The sequence below is a fragment of the Cricetulus griseus genome, chromosome 9 (assembly GCF_003668045.3).
Source record: "Cricetulus griseus strain 17A/GY chromosome 9, alternate assembly CriGri-PICRH-1.0, whole genome shotgun sequence".
In the NCBI taxonomy this organism is placed as follows: domain Eukaryota; kingdom Metazoa; phylum Chordata; class Mammalia; order Rodentia; family Cricetidae; genus Cricetulus; species Cricetulus griseus.
Window position 1 is genome coordinate 26,086,339 of NC_048602.1, and position 18,058 is coordinate 26,104,396.

An 18,058-nucleotide genomic window follows, 5' to 3' on the forward strand; every position below is an offset into this window, starting at 1 on the left:
GTTGTCAGCAGGTCATATTTAATATAATACTCAATGTCCTCACAAGAGGAAGTCTGGACTCATATTTGAGCACACATACATGTCACCTCAAGAATATTGTCATCTGTACACTAAGGACTGAGAAGAATCCACTGATGTTGACAGATAACCTCCAGTGGTCCAGACTCTGGGGAGACAGAGTCATATGCACTAGAACTTCAGGTCTCACAATGAAGAGCAGTTGCCATTATTTGGATTTCCTGTAGTGAAACAGAAATTGACAGAAGTAAAAAAAAAAAAAAGCACGTATTCATAAAAGGCTTTAATGAAATGACAAAAGGAATGAAATTACTTGTTTAATAGGAAAGTCTATGGAAAATAACATGCACAAGTTTTATCAGAAACACACAGAAGCAGATGTGAGAGAATTTAGGACACAGTTCCATAAGGACAACTCTCATTTTTTTCCAGCTAGATTCTTCCAGGATGAGACCACAATAAGGAATTTAGTTTAATCTCTTTCAAAACATAGTATTTTTCCTGTACCATATAGATTAGGAGGAAATAAATATATGTAGTATTTCTGTCAAAAAAACTTGATCTGACTCCATAAGTCATATATAGTTTAATTATCGTAGTGATTATATGTGACATCCACGTCTTTTGCATTTGAAAGTAACTCACATTTTAGAAGATTATTTTTATTGTACTAAAACTCATAAGTCATGTGTCTCACAGGAAACCAGGTCATTGAAGGTAGAGGCCAACTTCATTAACCAACCCTCCCTGATTCATGACTTCAGGATAGAGGATGCTGATAAGGCTATATTGTGAAAGACTTTTGAAAAAATAAAATGCTTGAGGATTAATGTGGGAAATTACCAATACAGAGCCTGGTAAAAATACAAAGGGAATTTAATATGGAAAAAGCTTTACTTACAGAGCAACCTAGCCAGCCGGCGGGGCAGCAGTAAATACAGCAAGCTGAAGATGAAAGCAAAAGGAGGGCCTCCCCGTGAGCACCACTCACTCTTAAACCTTCCCTATGTCACCCTGACCACACCCTCGCAGGCATGCATGGTCAGGCGTACCTGTAGCCAGCAGGTGTGGCTACAGCATGCCCTACAATTCCCCTTTTAGTCTAAAAGAGGATTAAAATTTAACAGTGTAAAGTATCCAAAATTAACAATCATAAAGGTGAAATATAAGAAGAAACAGTAATCTGCTTATGTCATGTCCTATGTCTATATAGGCTAAACTGTAAAGTCATCTGAGAAGAGGTGTCCAAGCCTGAACAACTCCTTCCAATCTCAACCATAAATAACAGTAAGCTATCCTTAACTAGGCTTACACTAACCTAATAGACAATAATAGGGGAAGGGGGCATAGCATCCTCCAAGTTACTTCCTGCTGAAATGGGATGGCGGTAGCCTTGTGGGGTCCTGTGGGAAGAAAATGTTAGTATATTGAAAGTCTCTAATGGATTATATCAGTCAATGTTAGATGGAATTTGCTTGATTGAAGATCTAGGTTGAAATCCTCAACTTGATTAAAGTCAGTACCTGAAGCTCTGGTCGGAGTGTCAGTTGAGTTCCCCCCCCCCTCAGGGTTTCCCAGCCTTAACTGGTTTCTCAAGTACAGCTGCCACCAGTTTCCCAGTCTGTGGGTGTCACCCTGCTAAAGGTTGCCTATGAATGTAATAGCTGTTTTACATCTGGGCTATGGAGACCATATGAGACAACTGATTCTTTAATATTCTTAAGATCCTTCAGCTGTATAGGTTGCCATACATAAGCCATCTGTCCATGAGGGTGTTTCTTAGAAGGTAGGTTTTCTACCATGTTAGCTGGGTACACTAATGGTGTATGAGTAACAATCTTAGAAGAATAGTCATGATACCTGAGTGGAGTAGGTGCCTCGGATTGGAGTTATTCTGTATCTGAGGCATCCCAATATCTTTAAGCCTATTAATGATATCCTCATGAAAAGTTTCAATTTCCTTAATAATAAAAGATTCCAAGCATGTTAGTGAATCTGTAAATTGTTCTAACTGCTCCTCTACTCATTTTTCTAGGTCTTTAATATGCTCATCCTTAGACAGTATCTGGATGGTATGGAAACTGCCTTCTAAGTATTGGAGTCTAGATTCGAGGTCATGATTTGCTGATTTTGAGTCTTCAGCAATCAACCATATGGACCATTCTAATCTGTCAGCCCTGTTCTGTAAATTATCTTCCAAACATTCAAACCTAGATTCAAATTTGTGATCTGCTACCTTAGATGCTTCAATAATTGATTGAATGGCATTGTCCAATTCTTCAAACCTATCCTGGGTATTTTGCACCTTTGCATCTAGTTTCTGGGACACAGAACCTATCTGAGTTTCTAGCTGGCTACAGATATTCTTTAGTTTGTCATGGTCCTCTGACAGCCTAGCCTCTAATGCCTCAGACATGGAGGATCTCTCTGTGTTTATCTTATCATAAATATGCTGCATCTCATATTAGGTAACAGACAACTCTGTCTTTAGCATATTGGAGATAGGCCCAAGCCTATCATCCAATTTCTGTTCCACTTGCTGCACAATGGTGGTCTGACCTAATCTGTTCTCCAAAACCTCATTGAGCAAAGCTGTTATTTCCTGTAAGCAGGTGGTGAGGTTATCTTTGTCGCTGTTCCTGAGGATTCTGGCTCATAATGTTATTTATACCAGCAAGCTAACTGCCATTACTGCATATAGGCTGGTAATTAGCAGATTAGTGTCCTCCTCAAACATTGAATTCATGTAATAAGCAAAAATATTACCAATTTTAGCAAATGCTAAATATTCTGTCATGCTTTTTTGGGGGCGGTTTTCGAGATAGGTTTTGTCTGTGTAGCTTTGGAGCCTATCCTGGAACTTGCTCTGGAGACCAGGCTGACCTCAAACTCATAGAGACCCGCCTGCCTCTGCCTCCCGAGTGCTGGGATTAAAAGCGTGTGCCACCAATACCCGGCTTCTGTCATGATTTTACCTAATGATTTCTACTCCAGATGCAGTAACTATCTTTGACAAGCAGGTGGTGCAGGCATTCAGCTAGTCCACGTGGCCTTCGGCAGCGGACAGTCAGGCAAGATGGCAGTGGTGTCGGTGGTGCTGAAGTCACACAGGCGGCTATGCTTTAGCTAGAAGTTTATGGCCTTGAGGCTGCAACCACTGAAAGAGTGCAGTTTTATGGCCAGCATGGCCTGAGGAAGCCATGGACCCTGCTGAAAGCCATGGCCTATTCCCAAGGCCTACTCGGCTCAAGGACAGGAGGCCTCTGGGTGCTGGTAGACTAAAGTCCAGGCTGGTCCCGTGTGCACAGCTAGAAACTATGGTGTTAAAACCGTCGGGAGGTCTGGAGAACTCTCCCTGCTGGGCAGACTGTTCAGAGAGGCTCAGCAGCAGCGGGAATGCACTCGTGTGGCCAGTGGGTCTGCTGCAAGCCAGGAGCACCCGTGGAGAGAGGGAGCACTTTCCTGGACTAGTCTTCTGCCTGGGTGCATCCAGGTGGGACCCACAGGCTCTCCCAAGCAGGGCCTACGTTTACAAGGTCCCACTTCTGAGAACCAGATAATGTGGGAATTACCAGTACAGTGCCAGGTTAAAAAAAAAAATAGAAAAGAATTTAATAGGGAAAAACCTTACTTACAGAGCAACCTAGCCAGCCAGCGGGGCAGCAGTAAGTACAAAAAGCCAAAGATGAAAGTGAAAGGAGGGCCTCCCATTGAGCAACACTCTTAAACCTTCCCTATGTCATCCTGACCATGCCCTTGCAGGCGTGGCTACAGCATCCCCAACAGAGGATACTTTTGGTCTTTTCAAATTCTACATGTGATTGGTTCCTTTTTCAGTCTTGATGCTATGATTAAATAAAAGTTTAATTCATTTCTTACCATTACATACCTAATTCCTAAATCATAATTCATGAAAAGCTTGTTATGTGTTATGCTGTACTTATCTTGGAACCATTCCCTAGCTCTATTTTCATTGTGCTTTACTTGCTCTTCTTGGAGAACAAGAAAAATACCTCTGATGTGTTATTTTTATCTGGAAGACTTGGTCATCTGGCTAGTTAGCTTTAATATGGTTTTAATCTTCCAGCAATAATTTTCCATAAACAATTTTGGTCATTATTATTTCATATTTAGATACTGAAGAAAATGCAGACCAGAGAGATGGTCATTCCAAATCAGCCACTGTTTAGTTGACAGAGCATTTATGATGACATTGTCATAATCAGGACATATGATAGGAAATGTCTTCTAACAAACTTAAAATGTATTAAACCTCATTAGCTCCCAGTGGTGTTTCCTAGACAGAATGTTTGAGATATTAAACATTTACATTGGTTTCCTGATAGACATCAATTGGAGACACAGAGAGAAAATACATAGGGGGAAGTCTACTATCTTAAGACCAGAGAGAGAGAGAGAGAGAGAGAGAGAGAGAGAGACAGAGACAGACAGAGACAGACAGAGATTGACAGAGAGAGAAGGATTGACAACAAACTTTTGTGGGAATTAAAGTCTCCAGAACAATGAGGAAGTTCCTTCCTAACAAAAGTTAAGCCACATTGAATTAGAGATATCCTGTCCTCTGACACACAATGAGTTTTAGGGATTTAAGAAAGAAGGAATGAAGAGAAATATGTGTTTGTATGCTGCACAAGATTTTGACATAGTTGGACTTAGAACTACATGTGTGTACCTGTAAAGACATGTTTGTCTCATATGGACTGATTCATTCCAGTGGCCAGCCATATTGAATTTGCTGAGAGATTCTGATAGCTTGACTTACAGTCTGTATTGTCAGGAGCCAGGCATGCTGTGAAAAACATTACCAAAATTTATTCTAATAATAAAGCTGAGAGTAGCAATGCGTATTAGAGTTACCCATCTTAACAAATGAAAATATTATAGTCATATAATGGTATAGTCAAATTAATGGTATTTTATTTGAATATGCTCTATCAATAATAACCTTTTAATCATGTATACTTTATATTTTCTTCTATAATACCACTGATGATTTGAAGTAAACTTAGATGATTCAAAGGAAACGTAATGTGATGAGGAAAAGCATGACTTCTTTTGTCAGTCTTTTTGGCTTCAAATCCATGTCCATCACTATCATTTTGGGCAACATCTCATGAACTAATTTTGCTCATCAGCAAAGTAGGGAAAAGGCCTGTACCTTCTTCACTCATTCACGAACGTTCTCAACAATTCCATACTGATTGTGTCCTATATTTCTGGTACGATTTGATAATGGTGCCTTTGTTGATATTAGAAGCATTTTTCTTTTCACATATATTAGATACGTATTTCAGGCTTTTATACAAAAAGGAAATGTGTAAAAGTGTCATCCCTATGAGATAAAATGACCAAGGATGGGGCATTCAGAGTTCTAGATGGAAAGATGACAGGAAGGAGGGATCACAGTGTCATTAATAAGGGAAGTAATGTTTAAGAAGTCACTATATAGATAACATCAACACTCTAGGGTGAGGAAACACACAATGTGAGCAGTTACTCAGTTTGACATCTGTATTGTTAAAACTAAAAACATCCTAGAATGGAGTGCTGAGAACCAATGTTTAATAAAAGGTATGGTAAAAATATCATGTAGCTCTTCATGCATCACCAAACACCATATCCAGTGAAACAGATACATTTTGATGTTTTCAGCTGGCAGTATCTGGGTCTCCTGCCTCTGATGGAAGGATCAGATGAGTAGCATAAATCTCACAACAGTGTGTCTCTCTAGCTTCAGGGGCTCTGATATCTAAAACCACTGGAGGCTCCTGTATTCACGCGCACCTATGCACACACAAATAAAATTAATGATAAAAACTGATTTAAAAGTTATTTGCATGCTTTGCAGAACTTTTATAAGTTAAAAAACTAAAATGTACCTTTAATCCCAGCACTCGGGAGGCAGAGGCAGGTGGATCTCTGTGAGTTCGAGGCCAGCCTGGTCTCCAGAGCGAGTGCCAGGATAGGCTCCAAAAGCTACACAGTGAAACCCTATCTCAAAAACAAAGCAAAACAAAACAAAACAAAAAACTAAAATGTAAAAAGAACAATTGAAATCTGCTTGGATGATTGATATGAGAAACTCTGCTGGGTTGGATAGTGTGATGGTATCATGTGTAAGGGGATGCAGGAGTAATCTGGACACATGAAAAGGTGAAGCCAGTTTTGAGGCAGTTAGATTGTATAGTTGATATGCTGGGGTAGAAGAAGGTAAGACGTTATTTCTTCACAGGCAAAACTCAGTTTGAATATTATTTCTAGGCATAAGATATTTTCTCCAGGAAGTCACTGGCAGTTCCACTATCAACTGTGTGGTCCTTGTTAAGCAGATGCTAAGAACATGTTAAGGAAGGGTTGAGATCAGTTTTAAGATCAACATTAACCCATCTATGGTTATTTTATAGGCACAACTGGGGACTGGAAGAATCACTTTACAGTAGCCCAAGCTGAAGCCTTCGATAAAGTATTCCAGGAAAAAATGGCCGGTTTTCCTCCAGGGCTTTTTCCATGGGAATAACTTCTTAAGACTTCATGTATGGACATTTGGGCTTACTTTCCTGTGCTTGTAGATGTGAATGACTTCATGTGGTCATAAAATAAATCCAATTACTGAATTGTGGAGGTTTTTTTTTTTATATTTGTAGTAGCATTAGAATTAGTGGTAGTAGTGCAGGAGTAATGGTAGTTCTTAGGTGTGTGTATGTGTGTGCTTGCATGTGTAAATGTGTGTGTGTGTGTGTGTGTGTGTGTGTGTGTGTGTGTGTGTGTGTGTGTGTGTGTGTGTGTCTGCATGGGCCAGAAGAGTTCTGTAATACTCATGCATTGTGTCAAAGGAACTGAACTCAGATTCTCTACAAGGATAGTACAGTGCTCTAGACCTCTGAATCGTCTCTGCAGGCCTGAAACTTAGAGTCTCAAGTCATCAAATATTTGCTTCTTTTATTACTGGTTTGGTATATGTTATCAGATAACACCAGTAGGTTTCATGGAATTTCAGCCTAAAAACAGACCTTGTAATATTTTAAACATGAAAAGTACAAGAAACTATGTAATTTTTATTCTGTGATATTTGGGGAACAAGTTTTCCCTTGTTCAGGTCAGCTGTTTCTGTGGGTTTAACCAGCTAGGTCTGGACCCCTGTGCTCTTCACTTGTCCTTCTCTGCATCTGGGTTCCTGTTCAGTTCGGTGATTAGTTGTGGGTGTCTGCTTCTACTTCCACCAGCTGCTGGATGAAGGCTATAGGATGGCATATAAGTCAGTCATCAATCTCATTATCAGGGGAGGGCATTTAAGGTAGCCGCTCCTCTGTTGCTTAGATTGTTAGCTGGTGTCACCTTTGTAGATGTCCAGACATTTCCCTAGTGCCTGATTTCTCTGTAAACCTAAAATGTCTCCCTCTATTATGGTATCTCCATTCTTGTCATCATCTATTCTTCCCCTGACTCAACCTTTCTGCTCCCTCATGTCCTCTGCATCCCTCCTCTTCTAATGCCCCATTTTCTGCAGTGTAAATACTTGGCCCATCATTAGGTCCCAGGTCCCAGGTCCCAGGTCCCAGGTCCCAAGACATGCTTTAATGGAGGCCTCCCTCAACCTCCAAGAATGTTTTGCAACTGTATAGGAATTTTTCCTGCTTTATCTCAGGTCACAGGGAGCATGTGACCCTGCAACTCAAAATCATAAACCTGCAAGGCACAGCTTCAAAGCCAAATGGGGAAGAATGCAAATCAAAACAGCCTTATGAGCCTTTTGGGGGGTTTCAAGGAAGGGTTTCTCTGTAGCTTTGGAGGCTGTCCTGGAACTCACTCTGTAGATCAGGCTTGTCTCAAACTCAAAGATTTGCCTTCTCTGCCTCTGGAGTGCCTGGATTAAACGCCTGGTCAACCCCCACACACCTTTTAAAATTTTTTAAATAAAAACTCCTCCTCTGCTGGTAACAAACTCAACCGAGAAATCAAATCCATGGCCTGTTAAGGAAATGCATTGCGAACTGCAGCACCAAGATTTTTCTCCCTTGGACACTCTATGCGCAGTTTTCAGCTGTCAAATTACAACTTCAAGAAAACACTATCATTAAAATTAAAAAAACAAAACAAAACAAAAAAAGGCTCTTACCACAGAGCCACCTGGGTTGCAAGAATTTGGCAGGACCATTTCGAAGGAAGGAGGGCAAAGAGAATCCAATCCAGCCCCTGCCTTCCCAGATCAACCTAGATCTTAAATCAAACAAATCCCACCTAACATGGACTAGATACAATCCATTTGAGACTTTCATTATACTAACATTTTCTTCCTACAGGACTCCACGAGGCTATCGTCATCCCATTTCAGCAGGAAGTAACTTGGAGGATGCTACGGCCCCTTTTCCCCATTGTCACTAAGGATAATGCACACCTAGTTAGGGATAGATTCCTAGTGTTTAGGGTTGGGATTGAAGAAGATGTTCAGGCTTAGACAACTCTTTCAGATGACTTTAGGGTTTAGTTAAAATGCACAGTTAGGACATGACATAGCAGATTATTGTATCTTCTTGTATTTCATCTTTATGATTGTTAATTTTGGATACTTTACACTGTTAAGTTTTGATGCTCTTTTAGACTAAAATGGGAGGGAGACACTGTAACCACCCCTCCTAAGGCCTGGCTACAGGTGTGGCTGACTAGGGCCGGTCAGGGTGTGGTCAAGATGATGTCAGTGTGTCGTGGTAGAGTTTTAAAGGGACAGACAAGGCACATGGTCCCTCTCTTGTCTTGCTGCTTTGGCATGGTCTGGCTTCCTGTTGGTTGGCATTTGTCTATTAAAAGTTATCCTAACCTTAGGGACTACACATCAGTTATCCACCAGGATAAGATTCCTTAAAATGGAGTTCCTAATGAAGTGTTTTCAATAAAAATGTACCTCAGGTTCATAGGAAAGGGAAAAATTTGAAGGTGTGGCCTTGTTGGAGTAGGTGTGGCTTTGAAGGAAGAAGTACAACACTGGGGATGAGCTCACAATTTCAACTGCTCAGGCAAGATACTATGCCACTCTCATTTTCTGATTGCTGCATATCTGGATATCAAACTTTCAGCTTCCTCTATAGGATCATAACAGCCTGTGTGCCACCATGATTCCCAGAACAATGCCAATGGACTAAATCTCAGAGACTCCAAGCAAGCCTCAATGAAATGTCTTCCTTTATAAGAGTTTCGGTGGTCCTGGTGTCTCTTTATAACAATCAACTAAGTCACCTGATGTGGGCACTGAGAAGTTAGCCCAGGTCTTCTGCCAGAATGATGAATTTCATGTCTGTTTGGCTTGCATTGACTACGTTGGGTAAGTGACAATTTTGGAAAGGGAAATACAGTATCTAAAATAAAACTTTACAACCTGACTTAAGGATGCCTTGCCTTCCTAGGGGCAATTAGAATTTCCCGAGTAGTGCTCCCTTAGCCAGGTCCCTTACTATGACCCAAAATACATGATATATATGTATGAAAATATCTCTAAGGTGGTGGCTCACACCTTTAATTCCAACTCTTTGGAGACAAAGATAGGCAGATTTCTGAGTTCAATGCCAATCTGTCTAAAAGAGTGAGTTCCAGGGCAGCCAGAGCTACAGAGAGAAATCAATGACTAACTCAGTGACAGATAATGGGGGTGCAGCAAGGGAAAGAAGCCTCCCATATCTCCTCATCTCCCCCAAGGCTGCGCCGTGGCCCTACTGGCCCCTGTAGGCCTAATGCTAGCCAAACTTGGGGGAGCCCCTGGTCAGGGTCAGGGGCAGGAGCTGGTGTTAGCATTTTCTATACTGTGAAAAGACACATTGACAATAGCAACTCTTATAAAGTCTATTGGCAGATTACAGTTTAGAGGTATAGTCCATTATTACTTAAATGCTTCAATTTACATGGTTGCTGCTGTCAAGGTTTCTTTAAACAGCATAGAAAACGATACCAAGGACAGAAGTATAGGGAGGAAACACTTAACCAAAGGAAGACTGGAACTAAGCAGGGGAAACTCCAAACCCTTTACCTGCATGTCTTATGTCAGCAGAATTACATGGCCCTAAACATCTGTTTCTTCCACTTTCGAGAAAACAATTCTTTCACAGGATTGTTACACTACCTTGATGTGGCATTTCCTTCTTATATGTTTTTCTTATTGGTTGATGAATAAAACACTGTCTGGCCAATGAGGCAAGGATATAGGTGGCAATACAATGAGGAGAATTCTGGGAAAGTTAGGCTCAAAGAAACTGTCAAAAACAGTTGCCATGTCGTTAACAAAGGTGTAGAAGTTCCAGACGCTCTCCAGCAAGGCAAGACCATGTAGTAACACATAGATTAACAGAAATGTGTTAACAATTAAGATGGATCAAGCCAGTTAGAAGCACTAGCATCAACCAAGAGTTTTAAAATTAATATAGCATCTGTGTGTTTCTCTGGGACTTAAGCATGGCGGGACCAGGAGGGACAAGAAAAACCACCAGCAACAAAGTGCTGAAGAACAACAAATTGCCATTTAAAACCTGAAAACATGATTAAAAAAGGATTGTCAAATCAAAAGAACAGAGGCAAGAAGAGCTTCCTGGTAGCAGCATTTTCTCTGATGGGCTCTGTTTCCTAGAGGCAAGCAGAGGCTCTCAGCTTCTTTGAGGGAGACTTCTTGACTCAGCATAAGTCACAAAAAGTGCAAGGCACTTTTAGCAATCCTGTTTAGTAGATAAAAGAATCTTGGCCAGAAAAGATAGAGACACACAATAAAGACAAAGATAAAGAAATCCTCTAAAGGGTTTACAGTGTGTTTTAAAATATATATAGGCTTGGGAGAGAAAAGAAAAAGGATAAAGTAGTTTAAAAACATAGAGTAGCAGGGGTGGTAACACCCCTTTAATCCAAGCACTCCAGAGGCAGAGGCAGAGGCAGGCAGATTTCTATGATTTCAAGGTCAGCCTGGTCTACAGAGTGAATTCCAGGACAGGCCAAATACACAGAGAAACCTGTCTCAAACTGAAAGTAAAAGAAATAGAGTATTTAAAAAAGCCATGTAAAGATGGAAAGTACACAGAGATTCTGGATACTGTATGATATATATACAGTATATATATATATATATCCTTGGCTTCAAGATTGAAGTCTAAGAAAATGTTACTTTAGAAAAGAGGTTTTGCTCTTCTTTTTTTCCACAGAAAATGAAGAGCCGGGGATTCCTTCAAAATTAATAATGATTTGAAGGAGCAAGACTCCCTGAAGCAGTGGCCCATGTGATCCAACATCCAATAGAGTTGGAACCTTGTAGCCTTGTAGACTACTATGGCCTGGTTTCTGGGTTTCTGAGGCTCCACATGACAGTGTTGTGCTCCCAAATAGCAGGAAGCAATTTGGAGAGAATGAGGACCACATTATGAAATATTGTTTATAATTTTTCACTTAAATTGGGTTAGTCATAAATGGGTAATGATCACATCAAATCTCTTTCTAAAGGAAAACAAGGACATTAATATAGAAAGGAATAGTTTGCATTGATATGGATTTGGGTTTATTGATACAAATTTAATGTCTATTTTGTTATGTGTATATTTCTACTCTTGTTTAGCTATTGTGTTTTAGAAATATGATGTGTAATTAAATAGACCTGGCTCGAGCACTTAAAATTGTGAGGCCATCCCCAGAGGAGATGCTTCACTGTGAGTGGAGGCTTTGAGGTTTTAGATGCTCATGCTATTCCTCTTTCTTGAAGTTCAAGATGGAGAACTCTGAACACTTCTTCTTCTCCAGCACTATATCTGCTGGAGTCTGCATTCCTCTTTGCTTCCCATCATGATGATAATGGACTAAACTTATGAAACTTTAATTCCTTTCCCTTTTAATAGTTGCCATGATTATAGTGTCTCTTCGCAGCAATAGAAAAATATCTAAGGCAGATGGTCAAGAGAAGTAAATTCAAATGTGTAAATGAAAGATGTAATGGTCTGAGGATGTAAAAGAATTAATTGGGAGCATTTAGAAAGTGATTTACAGAGTGCAATTTGTTTGAAGAGATAAACATTTCATATTTCTTAATCTCTTTCTGTAATATTCTTATACTAAGATTTTAAAGGTTTAGAGTTTTAATATTAAACGAAGGAATTCTGATAAACTATTAATCTAGCCCTGATAAAATATTGACTACTATTATCATAGTCACAAGCTCAAAAATTTAAGATTTTTAAGTTTGTTGTTTTCTAAGTATAGATTTAAATGTGCTTCTCATTGTGTTGAAAACATCTCATTCTAGTCTTTATATATCCATACCTCTGGACAAAGGAAAATGTGCTTGTGCTTTTAACACAAAACCATAGTATTTGCTGTGACATCAAGGCATGAGACTTCTATATGTAGTTTGGATGCCTACTAAGTGGTTTCTCTGCATCGAGAAATTCAGTACAGATTGTAAGAAGTGCAAATGCTTATGCATCCAAAATATTTAACTTTTTGTAAACTTGGAAAAATCATCTAAGTTTCCAGGAGTCATGACTTGGATCCACCTGTCACAGGTTAAACAGACTCCCAATATGTACCCTATCAATCGCCAGCTTAAGCTTCCCCACCTTCCTGCTGGGTATTGTGGGTTCTTTCTCACTTTCTCTGCTACACCTACTCTTAATACTACTTTCCACACACCAACTATCAGGATTGCAGTTCTGGAAGTTTCAAGGGCCCAGCCAAGGAAAATATTTTCCACTAAGCTCCTTAACGTTACCTTATTTCTCTCATCTTTTATCTGTCCCATAAGTTTCTAATCATGTAAAGATTATAAACTTGAAAGCATACAGCCCATGCTTTATGTAAAAACCCATGTAAACTCGATGCTGCCAATGAAATTTCTAACTGGCCTGATCCTTGTTTTTAACCAGAATTTTCAGACTGCTCCAAAGCTGCCTTGTATTTTGCTAGCACCAGGTGGTCACACAGAAACTGAGAAGCCTGCATTTGTTTCCATCCTCCTAACTATTGGTCAATACTCCAAAATTCACAGGTCCTGACAATATCCACATCTCAGATATGAAGGAGTTACAGAAAGATTGCATTGGCACTTTCATCAACAAAAAGCCTGGAATTCCTGGCCCAAAATATTCTCAGGTAAAATGGCTAACTGTGGGGCTTATTACCATAGCAAAGTTCATGCTGTTCTCCAAACACCATGGCCAATTACCTGCTACTGCATCCAGATAGGAATCCATATGCTGGTTGAATTTTCAGCCCTTCTCACTCAGCCTCTACCCTAAACTTCTGCAGATTACAGGGTTCCGTTCCCCAGATTCTGGTTTCTATAATATCCTGCCAATTTGACCATGAACCCTTTTAGTTTTTTTTTTTTTTGGTCTTCTTGGAGACTCTCTCTCTCCCTCTGTCTCTTTCTTCACTTGTCTTCCTCTCTTGCTCCCCACAGCATGGGCCGACCTCTTCTGAGGGCCATGTTCAGTCTAATACTTCCTCTCCCTCCTCTGGACTCTTCCAGATGCTTCTATCTGTATTCTCCATAATATCAAACCAGAAAAACCTCCTGCTTAACCATAAAAAGAAAGACCATGTTACATTCTTTCTCCTTTATGAAAATCAAGATTTAAATATAACTGAATCTCTATATCATTCAAACAGAACAGGATTTTGTGAGAGAAGAAATTGCAAACAGAAGCAAAGGGACAGGACTAGGCAGTAGAGAAGAAAAGTTGAATAAATTACAATGATGTGTATGTATGCATCGAAGTTTCAATATGAAGCCCATTATTTTAAACACCCTCTGAAATTTACAAAAAAAGAGAATAAAAAAGAAACGCAAGTGCAAAATACTGAGCAGACACATTAGATTATAACCATAGGTTATTTGAGTACAGTTTCAAGATCAATAAATTAAATACAATTCATTAATTTTGCCCAAATATCACAGAATAAAAATCACGTAGTTTTGCTGTTTTTATGTTTCAAATATTACAAGGACTGCGTTTAAGCTGAAATCCCATGAAGCCTATTAGCATTAGCTGATAATTTGTACCAAACCAGTAATAAAAGAAGCAAACATTTAATGGCTCAAGACACAAAGTTACAGGGCTGGAGAGCTGATTCAGAGGTCTAGAGCATTGTACTACTCTTGTGGAGAATCTGAGTTCAGTTTCTTGGACACAAAGAAGGAGCATTACAGAACATGTAACTGCAACTCTGTGGTGACCATGAAGAACTGTACACACACACACACACACACAGAGAGAGAGAGAGAGAGAGAGAGAGAGAGAGAGAGAGAGAGAGAGAGGGAGGGAGGGAGAGAGAGACAGGGAGAAGCAGAGAGAGAAGGAGAGACAGAGAGAGAGAGACAGAGAGAGGGAAAGAGAGGGAGAGAGACAGAGACAGACAGAGAGAGAGGGAGAAAGAGATACAGAGAGACAGAGAGAGAGGGAGAGAAAGAGAGAGAGAGACAGACAGACAGACAGAGAGGGAGAGAGAGACAGACAGAGGGAGAGACAGAGAGAGAGGGAGAGACACAGAGACACAGAGAGAGACAGAGAGAGGGAGAGAGAGGGAGAGAGGGAGAGAGAGGGAGAGAGAGGGAGAGAGGGAGAGAGAGGGAGAGAGAGGGAGAGACAGAGAGGGGGGGGAGAGAGAGACAGAGAGAGAGGGAGAGAGACAGAGAGAGACAGAGAGAGACAGAGAGAGACAGAGAGAGACAGAGAGAGACACACAGAGAGAGACAGAGAGAGGGAGAGATATTCACACACATAAGAACTACTCTTACTCTAGTGCTTCTACCATTATTTCTAATGCTATTATGAATGTCTTTAAAAGAAACAAAACTTCTCAATTCAGCAACAGGATTTATTCTATGACCGCATGCAGTCAATTGAAATTACAAATACAGAAAATTAAACCTGAATGTCATACACGAAGTCTTAAGAAGTTATTCCCATGGAAAAAGCCCTGGAGGAAAACCAGCCATTTTTTCCTGGAATACTTTATCGAAGGCTTCAGCTTGAGCTTCTGTAAAGTGATTCTTCCAGTCCCCGGTTATGCCTAGAAAATATGAAGCAGACACATAGATGGGTTATTGATGATCTTAACACTGCTCTCAATAAATCCTTCACCTGTTCTTAGCAGCTGCTTAGCAGCGACCACACAGTTAGCAGTGGAACTGCCAGTGACTCTCTAGATAAATTATCTTATGTCTGGAAACAATATACAAAGAGATGCAAACAGACTTTTAACTGTGAGGAAATCACGCCTTACCTTCTATCCCAGTGTATCAATTACGCAATCTACCAGCATCAAAACCGGCTCTATCTTTTCATATGTCCAGATTATTCCTGCATTTCCCTACACCTGTTTCCATCACTCTATCCAACCCAACGGGGTTTCTTACATCAATGATCCAAGATATTTCAATTGTTCTTTTTACATTTTAGTTTTTACTCATAAAAGGTCTGCAGAGCCTGCAAGGAACTTTTAAAATATCTTTATTATTAATTTTAATTGTGTGCGTATAGGCGCATATGAACACAGGTGCTTCTGATGGTTTTATGTATCACATCCCCTGAAGCTGGGGATACATAGTGTTGTGAGATACACGCTAATAGTCTTATCCTTTCATCAGATGCAGGAAACCCAGCTCCTGCCGGCCGAGAACATCAAAAGATATCTGTTTCAGTCAATACGGTGTTTGGTGATGAATGAATATCTACATGGTATTTTTGCCACACATTCTAGTATGTCTTTAGTTTTGGCTAGAGAAATGTCAAGTTGTGTAACTGCTCCTGTGGCATTGTGTGTTTCTTCACACTAGAATGCTGATGTTATCTATATAGTGACTTCTTGTACTTTTCTTCCCTTGCTAATGACCCTGTGGTCCCTTCTTCTTATCTTCCTTACATCTAGAAATCTGAAGACCACATCCCTGTTTATTTTATGTCATAGGTATGAAATTCTTACACATTTCCACTTTGTATAAAAGCCTGAAATATTTATTTAATATATTTGAAAAGTAAAATATTTCTAATGTCACTGAAGGCTTCATTATCAAATCATACCAGAAATATAACACATACTCAATATGGAAATTTTTAAAGCATTCGTGAATGAGTGAAGAAGGTACTGGGCTTTTTCCCACTTTGCTGATGATGAAAATTAGTTCATGAGATGTTGCCCAAAATGATAGTTATGGATGTTGATTTGAAGCCAAAAAGACTAACAATAGAAGTAATGCTTTTCCTTATTACATTACATTTCTTTTGTATCATGTAAGATAACTTCAAATCCTCACTGCTATTATAAAGAAAATACAAATTATTCATAATCAAATGGTAATTATTGATACAGCATATTCAAATAAAATACCATTAATTGATATGACATATTAATTGATATGATTGTCATCTGTTATAATGGTTAAATATAATATACATTGCTACTCTCAGCTTCATTGTTACCTTCATTATTAGAATGAATTTTGGAATTGTTTCTCACAGTATGCCTGGCTCCTGACAAGACAGACAGGAAGCCTAGCCACCAGAATCTCAGCAAATTCAATATGGCTGCCCACTGGAATAAATCAGTTCACATGAAAGAAACATGTCTTTACAGATACAGACATGAAGTTCTAAGTTCAACAATGTCAAAATTCTGTTCAGCAAACAAGCACGCATTTTTCTTCATTCCTTCTTTATAAAATCTCAAATTCTGGTGTGCCAGGATACAGGATAACCCCAATTCATGGTGGTTAACTTTTGTTAGGAAGGAACTTCCTCATAGCTTGGGAGACATTAGTTCCCATGAAAGTTTGTTGTCCAGACCTTCTCCGGCTTTTCCTTTTTGGTCTTAAGATAGTGGACTTCTACCAAGGTCCTCTTCCCTCTGTGTCTCAGACTAATGTCTTCTCAGAAAACAAGTATAAATGCTTATATGCTCAAACATTCTATCTAGGAAACACCACTGTGAACTAACTAGATTCAATACATTTGAAATTTGTCATAAGTAACTTCATATCATATGTCTTGATTGTGACAATATCATCATAAAATCTTTGTTAACTAAACAGTGGCTGAATTGGGATGACCATCTCCCTGCTCTTCATTTTCTGCAATATGTAAATATGGAATCACAGGACCAAAATTGTTTTTCAAAAATTATCCCTTGCAACTTAAAACCATATTAATTCTATCTAGCCAGATGACTAAGTCTCCCAGATAAAAAGTAACACTTCAGAGTTACGACAATGCATTTTTCTTGTTCCCTGAGTAGAGGAACTAAGGCACAATGCAAATTCATCTGGAGAATGTCTCCCATCTATTTCCAGAATAACACTTAATACAGCTTTTCATACATTATGATTTAGAGAATTAGGTATGTAATGTTATCAAATGAATGAAACTTTGATTTTCTTATAAGCTCAAGACTGAAAAGAATTAACCAATTGTATGTAGGATTTGAAAAGACCCAAAAGTATCCACAAACGTTTTATTTTTCTAAAGTATTTCACAGAATATCCATATCAGCATCCTGTAGCCAATGTCATGAATCAAGGAGGAGTGGGTAATGAAGTTGAGCTCTCCTTTCAATACCTGGTTTCCAGTGAGACTCATGATTTATGAGTTTTAGTACAATGAAAATAATCTTCTAAAATATAAGTTACCTTCAAATGCAAAAGAAATGGATGTCACATATGATCACTCTGACAATTAAATTATATATGAGTTATGGAGTCAGATTAAGCTTATTGACATAACTACTATATATATTTATTTTCCCCTGGCATATATGGTACCCCCCAAAAATACTGTGTTTTAAAAGAGATTGAAATAAAATCCCATTGTCCTCTCATCCTGGAAGAACCTAGCTGAAAAAAATGAGAGTTGCTCTCATGGAAATGTGTCCTAAATTCTATCGCATCTGCTTCTGTATGTATCTGATAAAATTTTTGCTTGTTACTTTTCATACACTTTCTCATTAAATGAGACACTTCATTCCTTTTTTCTTCATTTCACTTAAGCCTTTTATTAATACATACTTCTTT

General features: G+C 39.2%; 2 protein-coding genes across 4 annotated transcripts in view; one reads left to right on the forward strand and one right to left on the reverse strand.

The window, feature by feature from the left end:
- LOC100751624 (bile salt sulfotransferase 1) overlaps positions 1-6,556 on the forward strand; it is a 65,940-nt gene extending 59,384 nt beyond the window's left edge. For both annotated transcript variants that reach the window (XM_027434006.2, XM_035449538.1), the window contains one exon: positions 6,444-6,556. In XM_027434006.2, the coding sequence (XP_027289807.1) occupies positions 6,444-6,556 (113 nt within the window). The remainder of the gene's footprint in view (positions 1-6,443) is intronic.
- Positions 6,557-14,953: 8,397 nt separating this feature from the next.
- LOC100751331 (bile salt sulfotransferase 1) overlaps positions 14,954-18,058 on the reverse strand; it is a 28,465-nt gene continuing 25,360 nt past the window's right edge. For both annotated transcript variants that reach the window (XM_027434009.2, XM_027434008.2), the window contains one exon: positions 14,954-15,066. In XM_027434009.2, the coding sequence (XP_027289810.1) occupies positions 14,954-15,066 (113 nt within the window). The remainder of the gene's footprint in view (positions 15,067-18,058) is intronic.